We start from the raw sequence: 23,829 nt of genomic DNA, 5'->3' as shown, positions 1-23,829 counted from the left end.
TGACATGGTCAGTTTGCTAACCCAACATACATTCCTTATTCTCATCCATGCAGGCAGCAAGAACCTTAGACCTGTCAAGGGCTGAAATTCCTCCATCACTATATGCTGGATCGCCAAACCTGTCAGAAATGCAGTCACACCCCCATGTCCCTGAGCAACCCTAAAGTTCCACTTAATCTAAGGGGTGTGACTGCTTTGAGGAACAAGTGTCTGGGTAACTTCCCTTCTCTCTCATGCCCTGCAGTGCCTGCAGCTGAAACTTTAGCCCGGCAACTCTGAACCAAAGTATTTCAAATCTGCAGACACTTACCATAGATATGGTTGTCCAGGTCTGCAATGCAGTCCACAAACTCTCATGTTGCAATCATGGCACACCACCTGACCTGCAATTCTTGTTTAATCCTACTAGTTTATTTGATCACAACTAAATTAGTTAGCAAAAGTAACAGCAAGTTATAGTCTCCTAGCTTGGAGATAAAACATACTCACCAGCTACTGGAGAAAAACGAAACAGAAAACAACACCTCCTTCTCCATCAAATTTTCACGTACCAAATTCCCAACTTAACACTCTGTTCTCAAAACACTCTGTGCTTCCCAATGTCAGTAGTAAATGCTGCCTACCTTATATGGAGAGTTTATGACTCTCACCCAAGTTACAACTGCTAAGTCAGCTTCCTGCTACATTAATTAACACTTATTTAGGCAACAACCTTCAGCTGATTGACATAACTGCCAGGCTGTTTTTGTTAACTAGGTATCATAGCCAGCTTGTAGTTTGTAAGTTCTAAATTAGATTCTATCCATTAAACTAAATTACATCGAGAAATACTTACCAGAGAGATCGCACTTGCACCAAATTCCCGAGTTAGCACCCGGTTCACGAAGTACTCTTCTCAAAGCACTCTGTGCTTTCCCACACTCCAAAGCATGATTTCTATTCTTATTAATTTAAAGAACAACCTGACCTGTCTTGCAGATAGCTGAGTTCTGGTCTCTTATTTCAAATGTTAAAAATGTTAACTTCATTTCAACTCAGATATTTTTAGAACAGTAAAATAAATGTTTCAGAGAACATTCAAGTTTTACCTCTCAGAAGTCAGGCAATTTTGCCCTTTGCATGTATACTTGTAAGCCAAAATTGATCCAAAAGCCACATACTCTCCCCATATCTCTTTATCTTCCCATGTTTCAAATATTTACCCACTTTTCTTACAATTTAATAGTTTTTGCCTCAACTATTCCCTTTGACACAGCATTCCATGCACCAACAACTCTATCTACAACCTCTCTCAACCAGCTAATAATTTAAATACTAACTACACTGAAGTCTCTCCCTAATGACCCTGTGAAAACCGTTGATAATTTGAAAATCCTCAATCTTCTCAGCATTTACTGATTCAGTGAAAATAGCCCTAATAACTCAAGTCTTTCCTCATAATGCCAGCTGTTCATTTCTAGTAGTTTCTGATTTGACAAAAGACAAAACATGTTATCACAGTAAGGAAATTACAGCAATTGGAAAACAAATGCACCATTTACATAGGCAGAGCTGTTTTCAAGTCTGCTGAACTGCTACTCAAATTATCTACAATATTAACAAGACAGTTCTTAGAGTGGAGTTGTGAACCAATAGGAAGCAGTGACCATCAGTTGTACTTTTATAAGAGCAAAAGATGTTCAACAAAACTTGGCAGACTTTAATGCCTAAAAATTGGTTACCTTCAGCAGTCTGTTCTATGGACGTACAATAAAAGAAAAAATACAATAAATTTTAAAGTAGCATCTAGCTATTTTAGTAAAAGTAATTACACAATTGAAAAAAGCCCCTGAAAATTAATTTGGGTACAGAGATTACTTACGTGAAGGAATCACAAATAATAGTACTTTTGAATTAACTAAATTGGTAGCATAACTGACTGGTAGGCAAGTATTTCTACAACTTTTAATTGTTTCTATTTTTTAACTGCAACATGAATTAACAGCGGATTTTTAAAAAAACATCAAAGTGATCAACTTACCCCGTAAACCCATTAACGATTTTAAGAATTCGGTTCTTCATTTCTTCATAAGGAACATATTCCACATTTGGATTGGGCGGAGCTCTGGGTTCAGGGGCTGAGGCTCTGAAGTCATCCATTACTTTTTCCAATTTGTATACAAAGTAGCTTTTAAACTGTGACCAAGGAATCCTGAAATTACAACCCAGGGATAAATTAGTGTACAAAAAATGTAATGGCTAGATTAAGAATAATATCTTAAATCAGACCAGACAACAGAATACCTTCAGACATACTCTCGAAGGCTATAGTGGGCCAGTAATCTAGAGGCCTGGACTAATGATCCGGAGGCAAGAGTTCAAACCCCACCACAGAGGCTGGGGAAATTTAAATTCAGTTAAGTAAATAAATCTGGAATAAAAAGCACTGAGCATGAAACACCTGGATTGTCGTAAAGGCTGATCTGGTTCACTCATGTTCTTTACAGAAGAAAATCTGCCACCCTTATCCAGTCTGGCCTAGATGTGACTCCAGACCCACACTGACTCTTAACTGCCCATTGAAACATCCTTGCAAGCTACTCAAGTTATATCAAACCACTATGAAACATTAATAAAACCTGATGGAATACCCAACACCCAGCCTAGCCAATTGTGCAAACTTATTACCAAAATCTGGGGATTTGTGCTAAAACTTATCACATATAGTCACAGTCACAGAATCATACCCCTCAGCCAATGGCCCATTACCACCTCTGGATAAGCGACCCATCAAGGACCCTGGGATTTTCCAACATCAATTCCTGAGCACATCAAGTCGCATGCCATAAGGAAACCCCCTGCTGATTGCTACCATGTTCAACGTCACTTGGAAGAAGCACTAGCAAGGGCACAGAATGTAGAAGGCTTCAACGTCCATCACCAGGAGCTCGGTAATACAGCTAGTGAATGAGCACGTCGAATACTGCCAGACTGGGCCTTCTATGAGTGATGAGAGAACCAACACAAGGGTGAAACCTACTTGACCTCCCCTTATCTTCATTAGTCTGTTCGTCACAGATGCACCTGTCCACAACAGCTTTCGCAATATCACCTTGTAGAAATGAAGTCCCATCTTCACACTGAGGACAAAGTCCATCATGTTGTGTGGCACTACTAACATGCTAAACAACAGGATAGCTTAGAACAAATCTAGCAGTTCAAAAAATGCGTATCCATGAACTATGGGCAAAAAGAGAACTATTTTCCACCACAATCTATATCCTCATGGTCCTGCATATCCCTTACTCTGCAATTATCAAGGCAGGGTGCCAACCCTGGTTCAATGAGGAGTGCAGGAAAGCATGCCAAAAGCAACACCAAGCATCAAGCCAGTATTTGACTGAATGGAGCAACAAGGAGGACTAGTACAACTGAGGTCAATGGGAATCAAGGGGAAAACTCTCCACTAGCTGGAGTCAGAGCTAGCTCAAAGGAAGACTGTTGCAGCTGTTGGTGCCAATATTTTCAGACACAATGTTCTCAGCCCAATCATCTTCAGCTGCTTTATCAATGACTTTCCTATTATCCCAAGATCAGATATTGGGATGTTTGCCCATGATTGCACGGTGCTCAATTTCATTTGCAATTCCTCAGATATTGACGCAGCTCATGCATAGAAGCAACATTCAGGTGTAGGTGAAGAAGTGGCAAGTGACATTTTCACCACACAAGTGCAAGGCAATGGCCATGTCCAACAGGATAGCCTAATCATCTCCTCTTTACATTCAATGGTATTACCATTGTTGAATCCTCCATCACCACCCTAGGGGGTTACCACTAACCAGAAACTTAACTGGGGCAGCCATATAAATACTGTGGCTACTTTTATTGACTATGATGGGTGGAGTGCGCAGTTAATTCTAGCCCCATTTCTCCACGGTTGCAACAATAGTCAAAATGTTTAATTCACTCACCAAAATGGCCAATTGTTTACTTTTGATACGGCTATACCCAGCGTAAAAAGACTTTAACCAGGCTTGCTTCAATAAATACAAAATAATTGATTTATTATAAAACATTTTTTAAAAACAAGTTGCAAAGCTCATTAACATACAATTTGTAATTTGTAAGTGTAACGATTTTTTTTTAAAAACACAGATACACCAACACCCATACACGCACACACAAACACAAACACAAAACAGGACAAAACAAACACGGTCTCTGCAGAGGCTGGAGTATGGGAATGTTTTTTAAAAGGATAAAGTTTGAAAAGGGTCACGATTCTGTTGATCCGACAAAATTCTGGTCACAGTAGATCTGGAAGTCCTTTCAGATGGATCCTTGGTGACACACTGTCTTTGATAACTCTCGCTTGTCACAACTTGCAGACTTTCAAAACACAGGCGAGTTATTCTGATGAGAATTTTCTGACTGAAGGGTAACCCACTCCGGGCTGCATGTCAAACAAGGGGGAGAGGGAGAGAAAGTGAGTGAGAGAGGGAGAGTGGGAGAGAGAGTTTTTCTTTTGCAGCCTGCCTCCAAGGCGCGCACGCGCACACTCTGACTCGGAGTTCAAAAAGAATAAAATGCTCAGAGAATACTTGTCAGGCCAGGTGTTTTCAACCAATCAGCAAGAGCGTCAAGCCTGGCAACAGCAGGTCTTACTTTAACTTAGATACACAAAGTAACTCTCTCATCAGGTGTCCTCACTGGACATCTAGCTGTTGACCTGTGGTTTCTTGAAAAAAAAATGGCATAATTCACAGTCCAGAATTAAACTTGTAGACATTTAAAAACCAACTCAGGAGGGAGTGTCCAAAATTCAATGTCCTTCCAATTTTCCAAAAATGGGTTCCTCACACTACAAGAGGGGGGTGAGAGATAGAATATTCTGTGGCAAATGACTGACCTTCTGATTCCCCAAAGACCACCATAGAGAAGTGTGAGGTCATACATTTAGGGAGGTCAAACAGTTACAGGGATTACACAATAAATGGGAATATACTAAGAGGGGTAGATGAAGTGAGAGATCTTGGCGTACAAGTACACAGGTCTCTGAAGGCAGCAGTTCAAGTAGACAAGGTTGTAAAGAAGGCAAATGGAATGCTCTCCTTCACTGGCAGAGGTATAGAATATAAAAGTAAGGATATAATGTTGGAATTGTATAAAACACTGGTGAGGCCACAGCTGGAGTATTGTGTGCAGTTCTGGTCACATTACAGGAAGGACGTAATAGCTCTGGAGAGAATGCAGAGGAGGTTTACAAGAATGTTGCCAGGGTTAGAAGAGTGTAGCTACAAGGAGATATTGGATAGGTTGGAGTTATTTTCCTTAGAACAGAGAAGGCTGAGAGGTGACTTGATTGAGGTGTACAAAGTTATGAGGGGAATGGATAGAGTGGACAGGATAAAATTGTTTCCCTTGGCAGATAATTCTAGAACCAGGGGATATAGGTTCAAGATAAGTGGCAGAAGGTGTAGGTGGGACATGAGGAAGAACTTTATAATGCAGAGGGTAGTGGGTGGCTGGAATTCACTGCCCAAGTTGGTGGTCGAGGCAGAAACTCTAAACTCTTTTAAAAAGTACCTGGATCCACACCTTAAGTGTTGTAGGGCTATGGGTGCAGGAAGGTGGAATTAGAAAGGGCACCTGGGTGTCCTTGGGTTGGCATGGACAAGATGGGCTGAATGGCCTCCTTCTGTGCTGTAACTTTTCTATGGTTCTATCAACAAGGCACAAGTCAGGAGTGTGATGGAATACTCCCCAAATGCCTGGGTGAATGCAGTTCCCACAACACTCAAGAAGTTTGACACCGTCCAGGAAAAAGCAACTCACTCAATTGGTATCCCATCCACCATAGGTGCACTGCGGCTGGTGTGTACCATTGATAAGATGCACAGCAGCAACTCATGATGGCTTCTTTGGCACCGCCTCACAATCACATGACCTCCACTGCCTGGATAGACGAGGACAGCAGGTGCATGGGAATACCACAATTTGCAATTCCCCTCCAAGTTCACACCATCCTGACTTGAAAATAAATCAGCATTTAATCATTGTGGAGTCAAAATCCTTGAACTCCTCCCCTAACAGCACTGTGGGAGTAGCTTCCCCACATGGACTGCAGCAGTTGAAGATGATGATCCATCACCACCTTTGCAAGGGCAATTAGGGATGGGCAATAAATGCTGATCTTGCTCTCGCAATGCCCCATTCTGTAAATTAAAAAAACCCTTATTAAGGTCTCGTCTGCAAGCGCCATACTACAATTAAAACAAAGATCAAACTGAAGAATTCCTGTGGAATTCTCAGTTTAGCACATACATAAATCCAACCTAAATATTTTGAACTCAAAATGTAATCAAACACTTTTGTTTGCCACTCAATTGACATGCTGCTTTGCAATCGTTTTTAAAAGAGCGGTACTCTTAAGAGTGGTCTGAGAAACAACAAACAATCTTTTCAAGACAAAAACTTTTTATCTTTTCAAGTAATCTGGCATGTCAACTTTATTAAAAGATCTTGTCTGCATTCACACTCTATTCTACAAATTAATGTCTTTTTGCTTTGCTTGACATTTATCATTTCTCCTCCCATTATAAATTCCTATGGTTAAACTGATAACAGCAACTGCTTACATAAACATGCCATGCTGTACTTACACCCTTCCATAAATATTGACACAGCAGCAATTGACCATTGTACTCCAATTGCCCCACCACTCTTCTGCTCATAGTATAGAGAAACTCCAAATTTCCAACTAATTCAAGTTTGTGCCAAATTTTGCTATGAATACCACCAAATCAAAGTACTGTATAACATGAGCAGATGGTTTGATTTTAAAATGGGGACTGAATCACCTTGCCCCTGGTCCAATTATGCCAGCCCTATGGCCCTGTTACATTTAAAATCTATTCTTGTGTACATTAGGAAGCAAGAGCACCACAGGATTTCCTCAAATGATGGATTAAGAGCTGTTTTTATTAAGCAAATGGCTGAAAATGCTAATAAAAAGGTACATGTAATTAGTTTAGATTTCTTAATGCTAAGGTTTGAACTGTAAAAAGTACTATACAAAATCTCATACAAACTGTATTTGTATAGCTATTTACATTAATTATTGGGTTCTCCCATCACTCAATGCAGTTACTGGTACAAAAAAATTAGAGTAGCCCAGTTCCTTATCTCAGCTGGGCTGTCTGAACAAGGAACTGGCAAATCATACTGAAAGCTTGCGCCAACAAATAGGAGATCCAGTCAGCACAGATTCTGCTGAAGCAGACTCATTACAGGTGATTACCCATGAAGATACAAAGATAACAGATGCTAACAAAGGTGAACCAACTGCTGGGGATATTAGCTTGACCACCTGCTCATTTGTTAACAGGATAAAAAGTCGGGCGATAGTTTGCATGCCAGTAAGCCTCCAGCGCTTGCATTCAAACTCCAAAGTTCATTCTGTTGTACAATTCCAGAATGAGATCAATCTAATACAAATGCAAAGGCACAATTAAACAAGATGGTGTAGTTTCAATGTAAACAAAAATCTCCCAGCAATTCATCCTGCGTAACAACTCTTACATATAAAATTAAAACCATAAATTTGTAAGTTGTCCATTAACTCATGAAACACGTAATTCATGCAGTTGTCAAAATGCTGCAGAGAAATAAATACATGAAAAATAGCAATATAATTCCAGCACTTTTAAAATTATATGGCACTGACGCAGCTGAAGTCTGTAAATTGATGTTTTGCAAGGTTCCAGTTAATTAAAGCTTCCTTGCTGTTCCAGTTTATTTCTGGCTTGTTGCACCGTGCTACTGGGAGTAGAATTCTGCCATTTGGAAGGAAAGCAAGGTTGATCAAAACACCTCCATAATTCCTTGATAAATATCAGTATGCCATGCCACAGGTTCATGACAGAAAATGCAGCTGTATTTTCATTCGGGAAAGACACTGAGAACTGGTGTGTTTTTAAAATTTTCCTAAAAAATCAGATTGATGCACTTTCACTGAAGTTACCATTTTAATACACTTTTTGCACAACACTTAGCTGTAGTCTTCAAAAAGGTTTCTGCAGCTGCTGTTTACAATAACAGATTTAATCAATTTCAAACAAAACCCTCACGTCTGGTGGCTTTTATTTATTTCAAATGACTGCATTCCTGCCGTTTGATATTGGCAAGTTCCAAGGTCTGAATTAGCAGCAAAGCTAAACAGAACTAGACTGCCTGCTTCTGCTATTATCCTGCCACTCCCTTCCAAAGCTGCACTCGAGTGTTTTCTCATTGTAATTTGCTATGATGAGATCAGCCCTATCTAAATTCAAAACTAAATTTAAAGATAAAGTTACAAATTTAAGGTTTTATAAGATGGTTATGTGGTGCACTCTTTTAGTTTGAAGTAAAACAGGACACCCTGGAAAAGGGGGATGGTGCGGAGTTGCCTTAGACTCTTCTCAGCAACAGGTCAGGTGGCGCTTACCATGAGGATAGGGGGCCCAGGTCAAGACTTACTGAAATTCAAGTGCCATATTTCACACTTAACGCAAAGAAAAGCTGTTCTTGCTTTGTGTAGACATACATACTCCCAGGTAGGCCGATTGAAAAACCCTGGACATAGAGATGGGTTGGGAGGAGGTTGGGGCGGGGCGGGGGGGCTGTTGTGCAAAGACAGAATTCTGGATGGAGAGACACGGAGAGCCGCTGCATTCAGCAGAAGGAAAAAAAGCTGCTTGCGCTGTTAGCTACCAGACAGAAGTCAGGTGGAAAGATTCTCTCAAAGAGGCGGAATAAATGGAAATTTAAGACGACTAGAAGATCCATCCTGATGTGGCCAGGGAAAGGAATCAGAGTGAACTGTGCTGCTGGAGTTCAGTTCGAAATTTCTTAGAAGATTGAGAAAAAGGACCTTCGACAGTCACTGGAACATTACGACTCAGGAAAACAGAGTGAAGCGAGCCCATTGGAAGCTGGGAGTGACTCTGGAGTGTTTCCTGTAAAGGCTGCAACTCTGCAGAGTGTGCGTAGTAACATATAAATGCAATATGAGGTTTTCAAGTGTGTTAAAATGCTAATAAGGGGTGCCTTTTCTGCAGTTAAAGAATATTAGTTGCCTACTAAGTAATTTTAACCAATGTTGATTTTAGTTCGTTGTTGTAAAAGTTTCAAAACTTGAAATCATGTTGGGCGAATCCTTTAAGTTGGACAGTGGGAATTTGAATCTCTTTTTAAAAGTCATCGGCCTCTAAGAGCATCATAACAGCATTTGTAGGAGACAGTTACCTCCTTTTTGTAATCAAGTGATATTTCTAGACAGCCAGATGTGGAATCCCATTCTTATTCAAAAGACGAATAGCAAATAAGATTTGATTACTGAAAAAAAACAGAAGCACAGTCTGCATGGCAGTAGCTCACAATACAGATGCAGCAACTCAGTTCGGTAGGGAAGTGACAAGGTTTTGCTTAGAAGGGGGTGAAACAATGTAGGAGTTAATGAGCTAATGTTTAGAAGTGGGTTCATTCCAACAATGATTGGAAATATAGACCTGTAGAAGTTATGTCAATATTTTCAAATGATCCCAAAATCAGGGATACAGTTAATTCTTAAGCCCACGCTGACATGGGTTGGTTGTGCCAAATGATTGGTATCAAATGTTGCAATAAGTATTTCTATAGCCCAATCCAAAGTTGTATCGTGACATACATATTAAATGAAACGCCAGGTGAAAGGAAATTATGGCAAGTTCTCACAAATCAATTTCTTGCAATAACTGTCCTGAATGCTTCTGATATGTTAGCAATCATATCAATGTCAATTGTTTAAACTGCCAGTTTAAACTTACCAATTATCCAAGAACTGCAGGAATCATGCTTCAAAGAGGGGCAGTATTTATTGCATGTCAACATATGCTGACCCAGGGATCCCTGGAAAAGGCCAAAAGGACGGACTCTCTACTGGTCACTTATTACATGAAAAATAAACTGAAAAAATGACTAAAGGCAAAATTACAACAAGAAAATTTGATTTCCTTAGAACTCTATAGGTCAAGACACATCTTGGTGTTATGTGGGAAGGTAAGAAAACACTTGGACTTTTCCAGCTTAGAAACTGAGTCTATTACTTGATCCAAAATAGGATAAAGACCACTCAATATCCTGAACCCAATACAAGTAAACACGAGTAGACCTAAATATTCCCTAAATAGGGAAGTGCTGAGGTAGGAGGGGTTAGGTGGGAGGGCGGGGTTTGGAGGAGCATTAAAATGCCTCTAAATTAAGATGCAAATGTCTCAACCACGAGGATTTGGCACAGGTAACAACAGCAGGAAGAACCAAAGAACTACATTTAAGGTTTGTTACTTAAGTTATATGATATCCTTGTGCCAGAGTCTCAGGCCCAAAATAAAGCCAAAGTAGGTTATTTTGGAGGATAGTTCCCACTACTGAGCAGGGTGCCTTTGAGAGGGGAACTATATTCTGGATATATTGAGACACAAAAAAAACACTGGAATGGCCAAAAACTTACAAACTGGCTTGCAGAAGGCACAAGGGTATGACACTTGATAGAAACTTAAAAGAACAATGGATTTTGTGCTCAAAAGGGAAGAATTATGTAGCAAGTTTAAAAAAAAGTCAACTTTGGATTACTGAATTTTCTCAGTGATTATAGCATTTTTACATCTTAGTTCTGTGCCTAGTGCAAAGAAAATTTAAACCCAAAATATTCCAAATCATAGCTTCTAACTCACAGCTCTAATTTACTTGAAATCACTGGTTTTCATCTGAGAATCTCTGAGCCTGAAGGAGGTCTGAGATAGGATCCTGATGGAATCCTGGAAGTCATCAGTCTGCTGCCCATTTGTTATTATGTTCTATATTTGTTAGCACTGTTCTCCTTTGGGTAGTGTCAATGTTCTTGAGAAATTGGGACAATAGTTACAACCCCAACACTAAGGTTGTAAAAATACTAATCTACATCATAAAAACAAATATCCCAGTGAAGCTTTCAGAGTTTACAGCATGTAATATTTTGCAAAATCTGAGCATTTTATTATATTGCCCTCTCTACTGCCCCCTCCATTGGGGAGATCTCAATGCAGTCAGTATAATAATGGCTGCCTGCAGTTGAGCAAGCATTTGTCTTATTCAGGGCAATACACAACAAAGCAGATTGTGTCACAATGCTTGGTACTAACCAGGATGTACAAGCAATAGTTTTGCATGCGAGGTAACTTTTGAGAGTGTTTTCCCACTGAATGTGAATTTATCTGGGAAACACCTGACATATGGGAAATTGTCTATACTTTTGCTTCTGGCTTGAATTAATTTACTTACATTGAATTAAAAAATGCAAATTTATTACATTTCGTAGCAAAGTAAAAAAGCAGTGAAATGGCTATGGTTTCCATTAACTCTGATAAGTTCACTTGCAGTGGCAAATTAAAGTGGGTGGATAGGACCAGTAGGTGGTCTGTGAGGTCTTTTGCCCCACCCAGGTGGTCTGCAAATGAAAAAGTTTGAGAACCGGAGTTTGAGGCAGCAGCCTTTTTGAAAAAGACATATCTTTTGAAACAGTTTTTCCTATGGAGAATAATAAAATGAGTCCTCTCCCCAAGGTATTTGCTCAAGTTGAACAACATCCTGCTCAATCTGAGCAAAGCTGAAAACCCAACAGTCAATTGCTAAGACTGCTGATTTCGAAATTTAAAAGATCAATCACCTCTATTCAAATACCCTCCTCACTACTGCTATAATAATTATCCATGCCTTCAGCTTCTACTTGGATATTCAGAAATATAGATCAATGGAAAGACAGCAACAGCATAGTTAAGAGAAGCATTGAGAGTGACAGATAACAAGAAACAGTGAGAGGTTGAGAAACATAAAAATGGAAACATTGAAGTTGGTCTTGTATCATATGCCACGTATCCTTTGTCTAATATTCCTCATGCATAATCGTTTTTCATACCTAATTTTCATTTGCCTAGGAACGGAACTCAAACTTAAGACTCTCCTTCAGTCATGGGTGAAAAGGTAACACCATTTTACTATTCTGATGAAAGGTCACAAACATGAAACTATTTTCTCTCTACAGGTGCTCCCTTACCCGAGTATTTGTAGCATTTTCTCGTCTTTACTATTTTACAATGCTATATTTAGAACATCTGAATTCATCTCACAATCTCAGCATTTTTCACGTATCAAGTTCAACAGTTGAGGTTAATTGTGATTCATTTCAGAATTAAAATGTTCAATTACCTCACCAGGAAGAGGTAAAAATTAGTTGAGGATCGAGCTCCTTAAAATCGTAAAAAAAAACTCATTTCAACAAATTTCAAAACCAACTGTCAACAGAATGCTTAAGGAAAAAAAGCTATCTAGATTCAAGTTACCATATTATGCACATAAGTCAGAGCAATTAACAGCTGCACTCCTACATGCGAAAGTTTCAAATTTCGCTCTGAAAATTAAATTTCCTGTTGACGAAACACCTCTCCATTGAGATCAAAACAAAGTACTGTTGCTCTTGCACACCCAGTAGCTCATCAACATATGCTGCTTTGGTGGGGGGGGGTCCCAAAAACTCAGGCACAGGGTGGGGGGTGCAAATTAAAAATAAGGATTTGCTCAACATTAGCAAAGCAAGCTTAGAAGCACACACTTGAGATGCAAACGTCCAGAAAATACTTATATCACTGGCTAATTCAGGTATTAGTTTAAGTTTTCCGGTGACATAATGCACGATTTGGTGTGGTCCAGATACAGCCTGTATTCACTTAGCTGATCTCAACCAAAGTTGCAACTGGGTCATGAGAACAGGACTCAATGCCACTGAGATAGGAGAAATCCAATTAGCCCCAGTTCATACTCCTGACCATTACGTGAGGAATTGTGGTGGGAACTTGCTTCAGTGGATGTCCATGAAAACCAAGATTGATCTCAATTTTTTTATTTGTTCTTGGGCTGTGGGCATCACTTGCCAGGCCAGCATTTATTGCCCATCCCTAATTGCCCTTGAGAAGGTGATGGTGAGCTGCCTTCTTGAACTGCTGCGGTCCATGTGGTGTAGGTACACCCACAGTGCTGTTAGGGAGGGAGTTCCAGGATTTTGACCCAGCGACAGTGAAGGAACAGCGATATATTTCCAAGTCAGGATGGTGAGTGGCTTGGAGGGGAACTTCCAAGTGGTGGTGTTCCCATGCCATTGTCCTTCTAGTAGGGGTCGTGGACTTCGGAGGTGTTTCCACAATCCAGCAACCTGTCAATACTAGGAATAAATATTTAGATTTGGTAACAGAGAGAAGTTTGTGCACCTATAGAACAATACTCCAATGCGTCAAATGTTTCAGAAGAAAGAAGGTTGTAAGTAAAACAAAAATGTCAATGGTATGGTGCCAAATCTCTTGTCAATGGCGGATCCTTTCTAAACTTTTTCAATGGATAATAGGAAACTGGAATTGTCTTACGATCCACAACTACTTTGAAAGAAAATCATTTGTTTAGATCGTGCTAGAACTTAATTAAAATCCTGAAATTGTTTTATGAGAAAGATGCTCAGCCTTCCTCAGAATCTTGAAATTAGCATCCTCGGAACAGCATCTTTAGTATGGTGCTAACTTCCAGATCCAACAATACATTGAACGAGTTTTGGATAAAGCGCTTAGCAACAGGGAAGCAAAGGAGTAATCATTAAAAATTCAGCCATTTCCTTCATATCTATTATTGCCTTGTCTGTATTCATCTTTAACAGGTAATATCCTCTTTCACCACTTTGAATATACTTGTAAACAAAGTCTGTTAGCTTTAATAATCCTTGAAAATGTACTTCCGTATTCAACTTTGTACCTACTTCCATTGTCACAGTTTTCTTCTTGCAGCTCTCCAGAACTGCTGGATTTTGACTTTTCCAGGCACTTGCACAAGCTTTTTTTTAAGCTTGATTTGTTCACAATGGGTGCTTAACTGAACAAATAGGGCCTTGACATTTTATGGGAAAGTATTGGTTTTGCTCTATGCCAAATAATTTGGTGAATGCTTCCCATTCCTTGCCTATAAGTTTACTTGTAGTTCAATATGTGTAATTCCGCTAGCACTGGGAAGGAGGACAGCTGAAAACAATATTAACAATGAAGAGGACACTCAGTAAAGTGCATGCCTCCACCACGCTGTGCTAAACCTTCAATATTACAATAATGCAGCACTTCCTTGAGGCATTTCCCTGGCTGGGTGGTGTTCAATAACTACAAAGCTCATTTTACTAAGAGCTTCCATTGCACTGAGCAGCTTCAGGCTCATCCACATCCAACAACCTGCCGTAACAATGCTGCTCACATTTTGACAGCTGTGACAAATTGCATCACAGCATCTGAGAAAGTACAACATTCTAAAAAAGGTCAATCTGGCATATCTGCCAATGTTAACAGCTGCTTTAAAAACTTAGATGATGCAGATCTTTGTCAAAACAGGGTTCAAAATACCATGGGTGGCAGGTAAATTCATCCTAAAAAAGTCAAACATAGCTCATGAAAAAGCAAAGACTGTAGCTAAAAATTCAAGAGAGGTCACTCCCGTTAAACATTACTTACATTATGGTTTCTGTATGGTTCAGGAGAGAAAAACTGCAGGCACAGGTATCCTGTTGAGACTAGGAAAACATGCAGAGTTTGATTGGAGGAGTAGTGAACGCAGGAGAGACAGAAACTGCAAGCGGGGCTGTGGGGGGAGGGGAGGGCAAGCATTGTTGAGGAATGCAGGGGAGGCCCAAAGGGATAAGAGAATATGAATGCAAGCTAGTGAGAAACACATAAGCGGACTGTAAAAGCAGCTTTACATATGTGAAAAGGAAAAGATTAGCAAATACAAAATGTGGGCCCATTACAGGCAGAGACAGAAGAAAGTATAACTGAGAATAGGGAAATGATGGAGGAGCTAAACATTTACTTTATGTCTGTCTTCACAGAGGAAGATATTAAAAAAATCTACCGGAAATACGAGGGAACCAAGGGACATGTGATAAATGAGGAACCAAATGAAATCTGTATTAATAAAAAGGTGGTACTCGAAAAATTAATGGAATTGAAGGTCGTTAAATTCCCTGGGCCAGATGAGCTACATTCCAGATTGTTGAAGGAGGTGGCTGTAGAGATAGTGGACGCTTTGGTGGTCAAAATTCTTTCAAAATTCTATGGATTCTGGAAAGTTTCCTGCAGACTGGAAAGTAGCAAATGTAACTCCTCGATTTAAGAAAGGAGGGAGAAAAAAACAGAACACCACAGATTGTTAGTTTGATGTCAGAAGTACGGAAAATGTTAGAATCTATTAAATAGGATGTGATAACTAGATGCTTGAAAAATTATATGATTGGGCAGAGTCAACATGGATTTACGAAAGGGAAATCATGTTTGAAAAATCTGTTGGGAGTTTTATTTGAGGATGTATACGTAGTATAAAGGAGAGCCAGTGTGTGTGGAGTATTTGGATTTTCAGAGAGTTTTTGATAAGGTCCCACACAGGAGGTTAATAAACAAAATCAGAGTACATGAGATTTGGGGTAATATACTGCTATGGATTAAGAACATTTTAACAGACAGAAAACAGGGTCAGAATGAACAGGTCATTTTCAGAATGGCAGGCTGTTACTAGTGGGGTACCGGATGAATCAGTGCTAGGTCCACAGTTGCTCACAATCTATAGCAATAATTTAGATGTGGGGACCAATTGCAATACTTCGAAATGTGCTGATGACAAAACTAAGTGGGAATGTAAATTCTAAGGAGAATGCAGGGAGGCTTCAGGGGGACTTGGACAGGCTAAATCAATGGGCAAAAACATGGCACATGGAACATAATGTGGATAAGTGTGAAGTTATCCGCTTTGATAGAAAAAAAACTGAAAGGCAGAGTATTTCTTGAATGGTGACATGTTGGGAAGTGTTGATGTCCAAAGGGACCTGGGTATCCTTGTTCACATGTCACTAAAAACTCAGATAAGCGCAGCAAGCAATTAGGAAGGCAAATGGTATGTTGGCCTTTATCAAAAGAGGATTTGAGTACAGAGTAGTAATGGCTTGCTGCAATTGTATAAAGCCTTGGAGAGATCCCACCTGGAGTATTGCGTACAGTTTTGGTCTCCTTATCTAAGGAAGGGTATACTTGCCACAGAGGGAGTGCATTGTAGGTTCACCAGACTAATCCTTGGGATGTAGCCGTTGTCTCATGAGGAGATTGAAGAAACGGGGCCAGTATTCTCTGGAGTTTCGAAGAATGAAAGGCAATCTCATTGAAACTCACAAGATTCTTAGAGACAGGGTAGATGTAGATAGGATGTTTCCCCTGGCTGGCGAGTCTAGAACCAGGAGAGACGGTCTCAGAATAAGGGGTAGGCCATTTAAGACTGAGATGAGAAGGAATTTCTTCACTCAGAGGGTGGTGCATCTTTGGAATTCTCTACCTCAGAGGGCTGTGGAGGCTCGGTGAGCATGTTCAGAATAGAAATTGACGGATTTATGGATACTGAAGACATCAAGGGATATGGGGATAGGAAGGAAAAATAGTGTAGAGGTAATGACCAGCCATAACAAAAACAAAAATACCTGGAAAAACTCAGGTCTGACAGCATCTGTGGAGAGGAATACAGTTAACGTTTAGAGTCTGAATGACTCCTTTAACTGTATTCCTCTCCGCAGATGCTGGGGAGTCATTTGGACTCGAAGCATTAACTGTATTCCTCTCCACAGATGCTGTCAGACCTGCTGAGTTTTTCCAGGAAATTTTGTTTTTGTTTTGGATTTCCAGCATCCGCAGTTTTTTGCTTTTATCTTAATGACTAGCCATGATCTGTTTGAATGGCGGAGCAGACTTGACAGGCCAAATGGCCTACTCCTGCTCCTACTTGCATTGCCGAGGGGTGCGGGGGAGGGTGAGCTGTGAGGTGGGGGTTATGAGCATTGTCAGGGACTGAAGGGGAAGGCTGAGTTGCGGCAGGGAGTGAGCATTGTTAGGATGCAGGATTAGGAAGGGAGGGAAGGATCTAACCAAGGCAAGGGCATATAAAAATTCTGCAACTGCAGGCAGGCCTCAAGGGGTGTGTTTTCAGTTCACCATGAGAAAGGGGGCATGGCTTCTCTGTAGGTGTGCTTCATCAGTAGGCCTCCCCAGTCTGCTCATCACTGGATTTGAGTTGGAACGGGAACTGAAAGTCTTAAGGCTGCAGCGTTAAAAAAGCTAATGGTGCAGTTTTAGATATGGTCAGCAGCGTGTTCTCCCAATCTGCCACTGACCGGAAGATCTGCATCAATGCCATCACAGAAGATGATTAAAAAAATATAAAAAAGATAGGAAACTGCAGCTTAGCCTCCCCTTGAGGTTACATTGAAAGCTTGGGCACTCACCAACTGTTGCATCAGTAAGTTGATACATAAACTGTCATATTCATTCAAATAGAATTCATTCACACTTAAAAAGCGAAACTCCAACACCCAGCTCCAAGCAACAGCTTATTCTCGAACTCAGGAAAAACACATCTGTACTTTGAGAGAAATGATCAGTAGCATTTGTCATCAGATATCACTTACTTGGTCAAACACAGAGGAAAATTATAGCCAATATGGGGGAGTTATAAAGCAGAATTATTAAAGAGAGCCACATTTCACGTTGCACTCGGTGGGAGTGAAGAAATATCAAAATTAACTTCATACATGCAATTCCTACATTTTCTTGTCATTTAAGCAAACAGCTAGTAATAGACCAGGACCATATTGCTAAAGAAACGCTATAAGCCATCTCTTCACAACAATCAAAGACTGCACTGAGTAAATAAACATGCAGTTTGAAACACATCATGGAGGTGAACTGCTGAGGTGAACGTCTGGTGGAAGCTGCAGCAGTCTGCACATAGAAGTGAGTCTGGGACCTTGCTGGTGTCAAAAAACTCCATTGCCAGCCACATGAAGCATTTACCTAGCCAGTCATCCAATGAACCTAAGGGAACCAATGGAGCCTGAAACATACCTACAATTTATGTTTTTAAAAACAAAGTAAATACACTTTAAATAATCTTGAATGATCCACCTTACATCCTATTCACAAGACTGCAGACCTCCATCACATGCAGGGGTTATGCTGATTATCTGATTCATTTCAGTCCTAGTCTAAAGATGGCATAGCTAGCACAAGTTATTACAGTTGGATGCAGATCACAGGACACGAATGCTGTACCCGAAGTTGTCAGTAATAAGACTGAAAAAAAAGTGCAAGTAGAAAATTGAACTTACACTGATGCTCAGGTAAAGTAATAACTAAATAGTCAAAGTCCCAACTCCAATCAAAAGGCAGGCTTATTTACACAACAATAGTTTACTGGACCAGTGTAATCACAAAGCGATATTGGTGTCAAATTAAATATCTACAACACTAATGCTATAAAAAGCTTTTTTTCTGGCTTATATAAAATAATTCTCAATGTAAATATTATGTCACCTAAATTTGCTGTAATTTATCATTTCATCTGCTGCTTACAATAATTGCTCGAAGGAAAATATCAGCAAAGAAATAAAACATCAATGCTATCAGTAAAGAAATAACTTGCACTAGCAATATTGGATAGGGTAAAAAATAAAGGGAATGTAATTCAAATGTCGGCAGTCCTCAAAAAATACAAAATTCACCTGGTCTGAATTGGGTGCATCTTCGGTCACTGAGGGTTGTTCAGGTAAAAATTGTGGAGGCTTAGGCCATAATCTAAATCTCTTTGGATGCAGGACTGGAAGATTGCAAATGTTGCACTATTGTTTAAAAAAAAGGGATAGATTTGGCGACAACAGGCTCAGGCTAATCAGCCTAACTTTGGGGGAGGAGAAACTTTCATGATAATAATGTAGGACAAAACTAAAAGACATTTGGAAAAGTATGGCTAATAAATGAAAGTTAGCACAGATTTGTTAAAGATGCATCATGTTTGAGTAACATGATCAAGTTTGTTGGAGTGGTAACAGAAAAGATTAGCGAGGGAAGTGTGGTTGATGCTGTGTATTTGGAATTTCAAAAGGAGTCTGACTTCCCATCAAAACTAAAGCCCACGGATTGGATGGATACATAGATGTCAGAGGGAAGGTCATTGATGAAGCAGCAAGGACACTACCCTACGGAACCCCTACGGTCCCAGCGCCGAGATGATTGGTCTCAACACAGGGCGGCCAACCGTCCCAGATTTTCCAGGCCTGTCCTGGAATCAGCCCTGCATCCCAGGTGTGGGCTTCCCAGGATGCCATTTGTTCTGGATTTCTCTCTTGCCGCTGCCCGATCATGGTTGATGTCTGCGCATGCACATTCCAAAGCTCGCACAGTAGTAGCATGGTAACAGCATGGTTACAGGATTTACTAAGGGACAAACAAAAAACATTAGGGGGGAATGATTTTTTTTTAGACTGGGGGAAAGTATATAGTGGTTGGTATTAAGAACACCACTCTTCTTAATATATTAATGACCTAGGCAAGTATGCAAACCTGGGCAACATAATTTCAAATTTGGAAGCTTGGCAAACAATGACGAGGATAGCAATGAATTTGAGGAGGACTAGTTGATAAAACGGGCAGACGAAAATTAACAGTTTTAAGAAATACATTTTTGTAGGAAGAATGGAGAGAGGAAATATGAACTAAATGGTACAATTTTAAAGAACATACAGGGACTGAGACACTTGGGATTTATGTAGACAACTCTTTCAAGGTGGAAGGGCAAATTGAGAAGACCACTGAAAAAACTTAAATAGACAGATAAGAATACAAAAGCAAGGAAGTTACGTTAGACAAAAGACTGGTTACACCCCTGCTGCAGCGGTGTGTTCAATTCTGGCCACCACACTTTAGAAGGATGTCAAGACCTTAGAGAGGGTGTAGAGAGATTTACCAGAATGTTATCAGGGATGAGAGACTTGGTTATGTGGAGAAACTATAAAAACTCGGTTGTTCTTAGAACTGGGAATGTTAAACAGGGATTTAATAAAGGGGTTCAAAATCATAAATGGTTTTGGTAAAGGAAGAGAGAATGCTGCCAGTGGGACTGATAATTAGGGGACACAGATTTAAGGTAATTGACAAATGAACCAGAAGTGACATGAGGAAACTTTTCAGCAGATCCAACATTAACACCCAAAAGAATTGGATAAATATTTGAAGGAAAACATTTATTAGGCTATTTGGATAAAGCAAAAAAATTGGAATAAATGGATAGCTCTGCCAAATGACACAAAGGCTATCAGCCCAAAGGGTCTTCTCCTGAGCTCTGATTCTATGATTCAAGGAAACAGCACTATTATTGAAGGAGTATAATTGCTCACCTGCAAAAGTGAAACTCTCAGGAGGTATGTAATCAGTTGGGAATACCTGAATATAGGTGTTTATTATTTCCAAACAATGCCTTTAACTGCCTTCCAGGAACACACAAAGAATACTCAAATACTTAAATTAACCAACAGTAGCAGTTGCTGACCTCTTTGGAAAGTTTATAGACATTAGCAGCACAGGTCTTGTCTTTACCCAAAATACACACTTTGCCTGAAGGCTTTCTGGATAGTGATTAGGAGTGAGGTTCCAGGCCATTGTTTTCTCCACTGTAGTGCAGCAGCACTGAAGCAGACTAGCACTTTGACCAATGTCCTGGCTGAAACCAGCAAAGTCAGAGATCAAGGATGACATTTCTTACTATGATACAGCTAGTTTATTTTGGTTGAAAGAGAATGCTTGGCCATGAAACAGGCTGCTCACTGCTCTTTCTTATGGTATCATGGGATCTTTAATGTCAGACAGGTGTCATTATAATACTCCATTTGAAGAACAACATGTTAACCAAGCAAATGTCAAATGCTAAAATGGGGTTTCAACCTGCAATCTTTAGACTCAATAGATTAAAGTATTACCAACTGCAACAACATAACACCAAGCAATTAAAAAGTAGGCAAAAATAAATAGCCTTGTTCCACAGACATAGGATTTTTATAACACCTAAAGCAAATCTAACATAAGATATTATAGGAAGCCCAACAGGCTCCCAAGCTTTGAATTGAGCTGGACCCACATCCACTCTGGGTCACAGGCGCTAAGCCTGATCAGAAAACAGGTTTACTAATTCAGTACCAAAAACACAAATATCGAGTAAATGAATAATGTTCACCATTGCCCCTGTCAACACAATGATCTTTCCCCACCTAAATTAACAAAAACATAGAAGAACGCCATTTTACTTGTTTAACTCAAAAGCAACTGGAACATAAGTCAGCTGTTTTAAGGCAGGAGAGTAATAGACTCATCCGTGAAATATTTGCAATGCGTTACCCAAGCACACTACTGCTGACAGTTGAAAAGCTTGGTACATGAGTCGTACAGTGTAAAGGATGAATTATAAGTAGATAGATTATTCTGATCAAACGGAAAGAGCTTCTGTTTGAATTGTTAATCCTGCTTCTTCACAATAGTTCAGCAATCTCTCCAATGGTACTGATATGACATAGTCCGTACTTTTAAAACTAATAGAACACAAACTTCGACTCAAAACACTCGAGGTCAAAAGTACAAGCTACTTTATTATTTCTTGGTGGAACCATGAAAATAACCTACAAACCCCAGATTGGATGTGAATCAATGAAGTGCAGCGCTCGCGCAAATATTCAAAGCAGCTCAGCGGTAAGGGCAACTTTTGTCCCTACCCATGAGGCGTGTGTTTGAGCTGTTGTCATTGAAGAGTGTGTCGATGCTGAACATCTGATTAAGGGGGTTACCAATTGTGAAGCCACAGGTAGCTGACTAGCTCCTACTCATTTTGTAACTGACTTGGGAGTCCCAGTTTCTGCACAATGCAGCCCCGAGGCAAACCAACCCAGCAGCTGGGCCCGAACCCAGAAAAGGGAGACTGGAGCTCTGGCTTGACCGCAGCTCCAGTACAGGGGTGCAAGGATTCCTCCCAGCTGCAAAGCCATTCAGCTCACATGGTCCCGGGACAGCCGTGCAGTTTACACAGGAGCAGAGACAACAGCGTTGGCTGCATTTTCAAATGGAAATGCTGATTTCAGCCTTCAAATCAGACAGGAATAAGATGTGAATGAAAGGACCCAGAGTGAACAAGGTGGGGAGGGGGGACAGAGAGAGAGAGGAGAGGGGGAGGGGGGCAGAGAGAGAGGGGGGGGGGGAAGGGGGCGGGGGGGGGAAGGGGGGGGGGCATAGAGAGAGAGGGGGAGGGGGGCACAGAGAGAGAGAGAGAGGGGGAGGGGGGCACAGAGAGAGAGAGGGGGGGAGGGGGGCACAGAGAGAGAGAGAGGGGGAGGGGGGCACAGAGAGAGAGAGAGAGAGAGGGGGAGGGGGGCACAGAGAGAGAGAGGGGGGGAGGGGGGCACAGAGAGAGAGAGAGAGAGGGGGAGGGGGGCACAGAGAGAGAGAGGGGGGGAGGGGGGCACAGAGAGAGAGAGAGAGGGGAGGGGAGCACAGAGAGAGAGAGGGGGAGGGGGGCACAGAGAGAGAGGGGGGACACAGAGCCAGAGAGGGGGAGGGGGGTGGAGCCAGCGAGGGGGAGGGGGGCACGGAGAGAGAGAGGGGGAGGGGGGCACAGAGAGAGAGAGGGGGAGGGGGGCACAGAGAGAGAGAGGGGGAGGGGGGCACGGAGAGAGAGAGGGGGAGGGGGGCACGGAGAGAGAGAGGGGGGAGGGGGGGCACGGAGAGAGAGAGGGGGGAGGGGGGCACGGAGAGAGAGAGGGGGGAGGGGGGCACGGAGAGAGAGAGGGGGAGGGGGGCACGGAGAGAGAGGGGGGACGGAGGGAGGGGAGCCAGCGCGGGGGGGCGGAGCCAGCGCGGGGGGGCGGAGCCAGCGCGGGGGGGGGGCGGAGCCAGCGCGGGGGGGGGCGGAGCCAGCGCGGGGGGGGCGGAGCCAGCGCGGGGGGGGGGGGGGGGGCGGAGCCAGCGCGGGGGGGGGGGGCGGAGCCAGCGCGGGGGGGCGGAGCCAGCGCGGGGGGGGGGGGGGGCGGAGCCAGCGCGGGGGGGGGGGGGCGGAGCCAGCGCGGGGGGGGGGGGCGGAGCCAGCGCGGGGGGGGGGGGGGCGGAGCCAGCGCGGGGGGGGGGCGGAGCCAGCGCGGGGGGGGGGGCGGAGCCAGCGCGGGGGGGGGCGGAGCCAGCGCGGGGGGGGGGCGGAGCCAGCGCGGGGGGGGGGCGGAGCCAGCGCGGGGGGGGGGGGCGGAGCCAGCGCGGGGGGGGGCGGAGCCAGCGCGGGGGGGGGGCGGAGCCAGCACGGGGGGGGGGCGGAGCCAGCGCGGGGGGGGGGCGGAGCCAGCGCGGGGGGGGGGGCGGAGCCAGCGCGGGGGGGGGGGGCGGAGCCAGCGCGGGGGGGGGGGGGGCGGAGCCAGCGCGGGGGGGGGGCGGAGCCAGCGCGGGGGGGGGGGGCGGAGCCAGCGCGGGGGGGGGGGGGGGGGGCGGAGCCAGCGCGGGGGGGGCGGAGCCAGCGCGGGGGGGGGCGGAGCCAGCGCGGGGGGGCGGAGCCAGCGCGGGGGGGGCGGAGCCAGCGCGGGGGGGGCGGAGCCAGCGCGGGGGGGGCGGAGCCAGCGCGGGGGGGGCGGAGCCAGCGCGGGGGGGGCGGAGCCAGCGCGGGGGGGGGCGGAGCCAGCGCGGGGGGGCGGAGCCAGCGCGGGGGGCGGAGCCAGCGCGGGGGGGGGGGGGGCGGAGCCAGCGCGGGGGGGGGCGGAGCCAGCGCGGGGGGCGGAGCCGGGGGGGCGGAGCCAGGGGGCGGAGCCAGCGCGGGGGGGGGGCGGAGCCAGCGAGGGGGAGGGGGGACGGAGCCAGCGAGGGGGAGGGGGGACGGAGCCAGCGA

At 43.2% G+C, this 23,829-nt stretch overlaps 1 protein-coding gene across 3 annotated transcripts in view; it reads right to left on the bottom strand.

Moving 5' to 3' along the window:
* Positions 1–23,829, bottom strand: part of ppp4r2b (protein phosphatase 4, regulatory subunit 2b) — a 67,468-nt gene that overhangs the window by 36,691 nt on the left and 6,948 nt on the right. For 2 of the 3 annotated variants that reach the window (XM_041191365.1, XM_041191364.1), the window contains exon 3: positions 2,021–2,191. In XM_041191365.1, the coding sequence (XP_041047299.1) occupies positions 2,021–2,191 (171 nt within the window). Of the gene's footprint in view, positions 1–2,020; positions 2,192–2,283; positions 2,365–23,829 lie in introns of those variants that run through there. The other variant, XM_041191366.1, reaches the window with a different exon arrangement.

Source organism: Carcharodon carcharias, chromosome 7 (genome assembly GCF_017639515.1).
Source record: "Carcharodon carcharias isolate sCarCar2 chromosome 7, sCarCar2.pri, whole genome shotgun sequence".
NCBI lineage: Eukaryota > Metazoa > Chordata > Chondrichthyes > Lamniformes > Lamnidae > Carcharodon > Carcharodon carcharias.
Note: the sequence above shows the minus strand (reverse complement) of the source record. Positions and strands in the feature narration are given on the sequence as shown.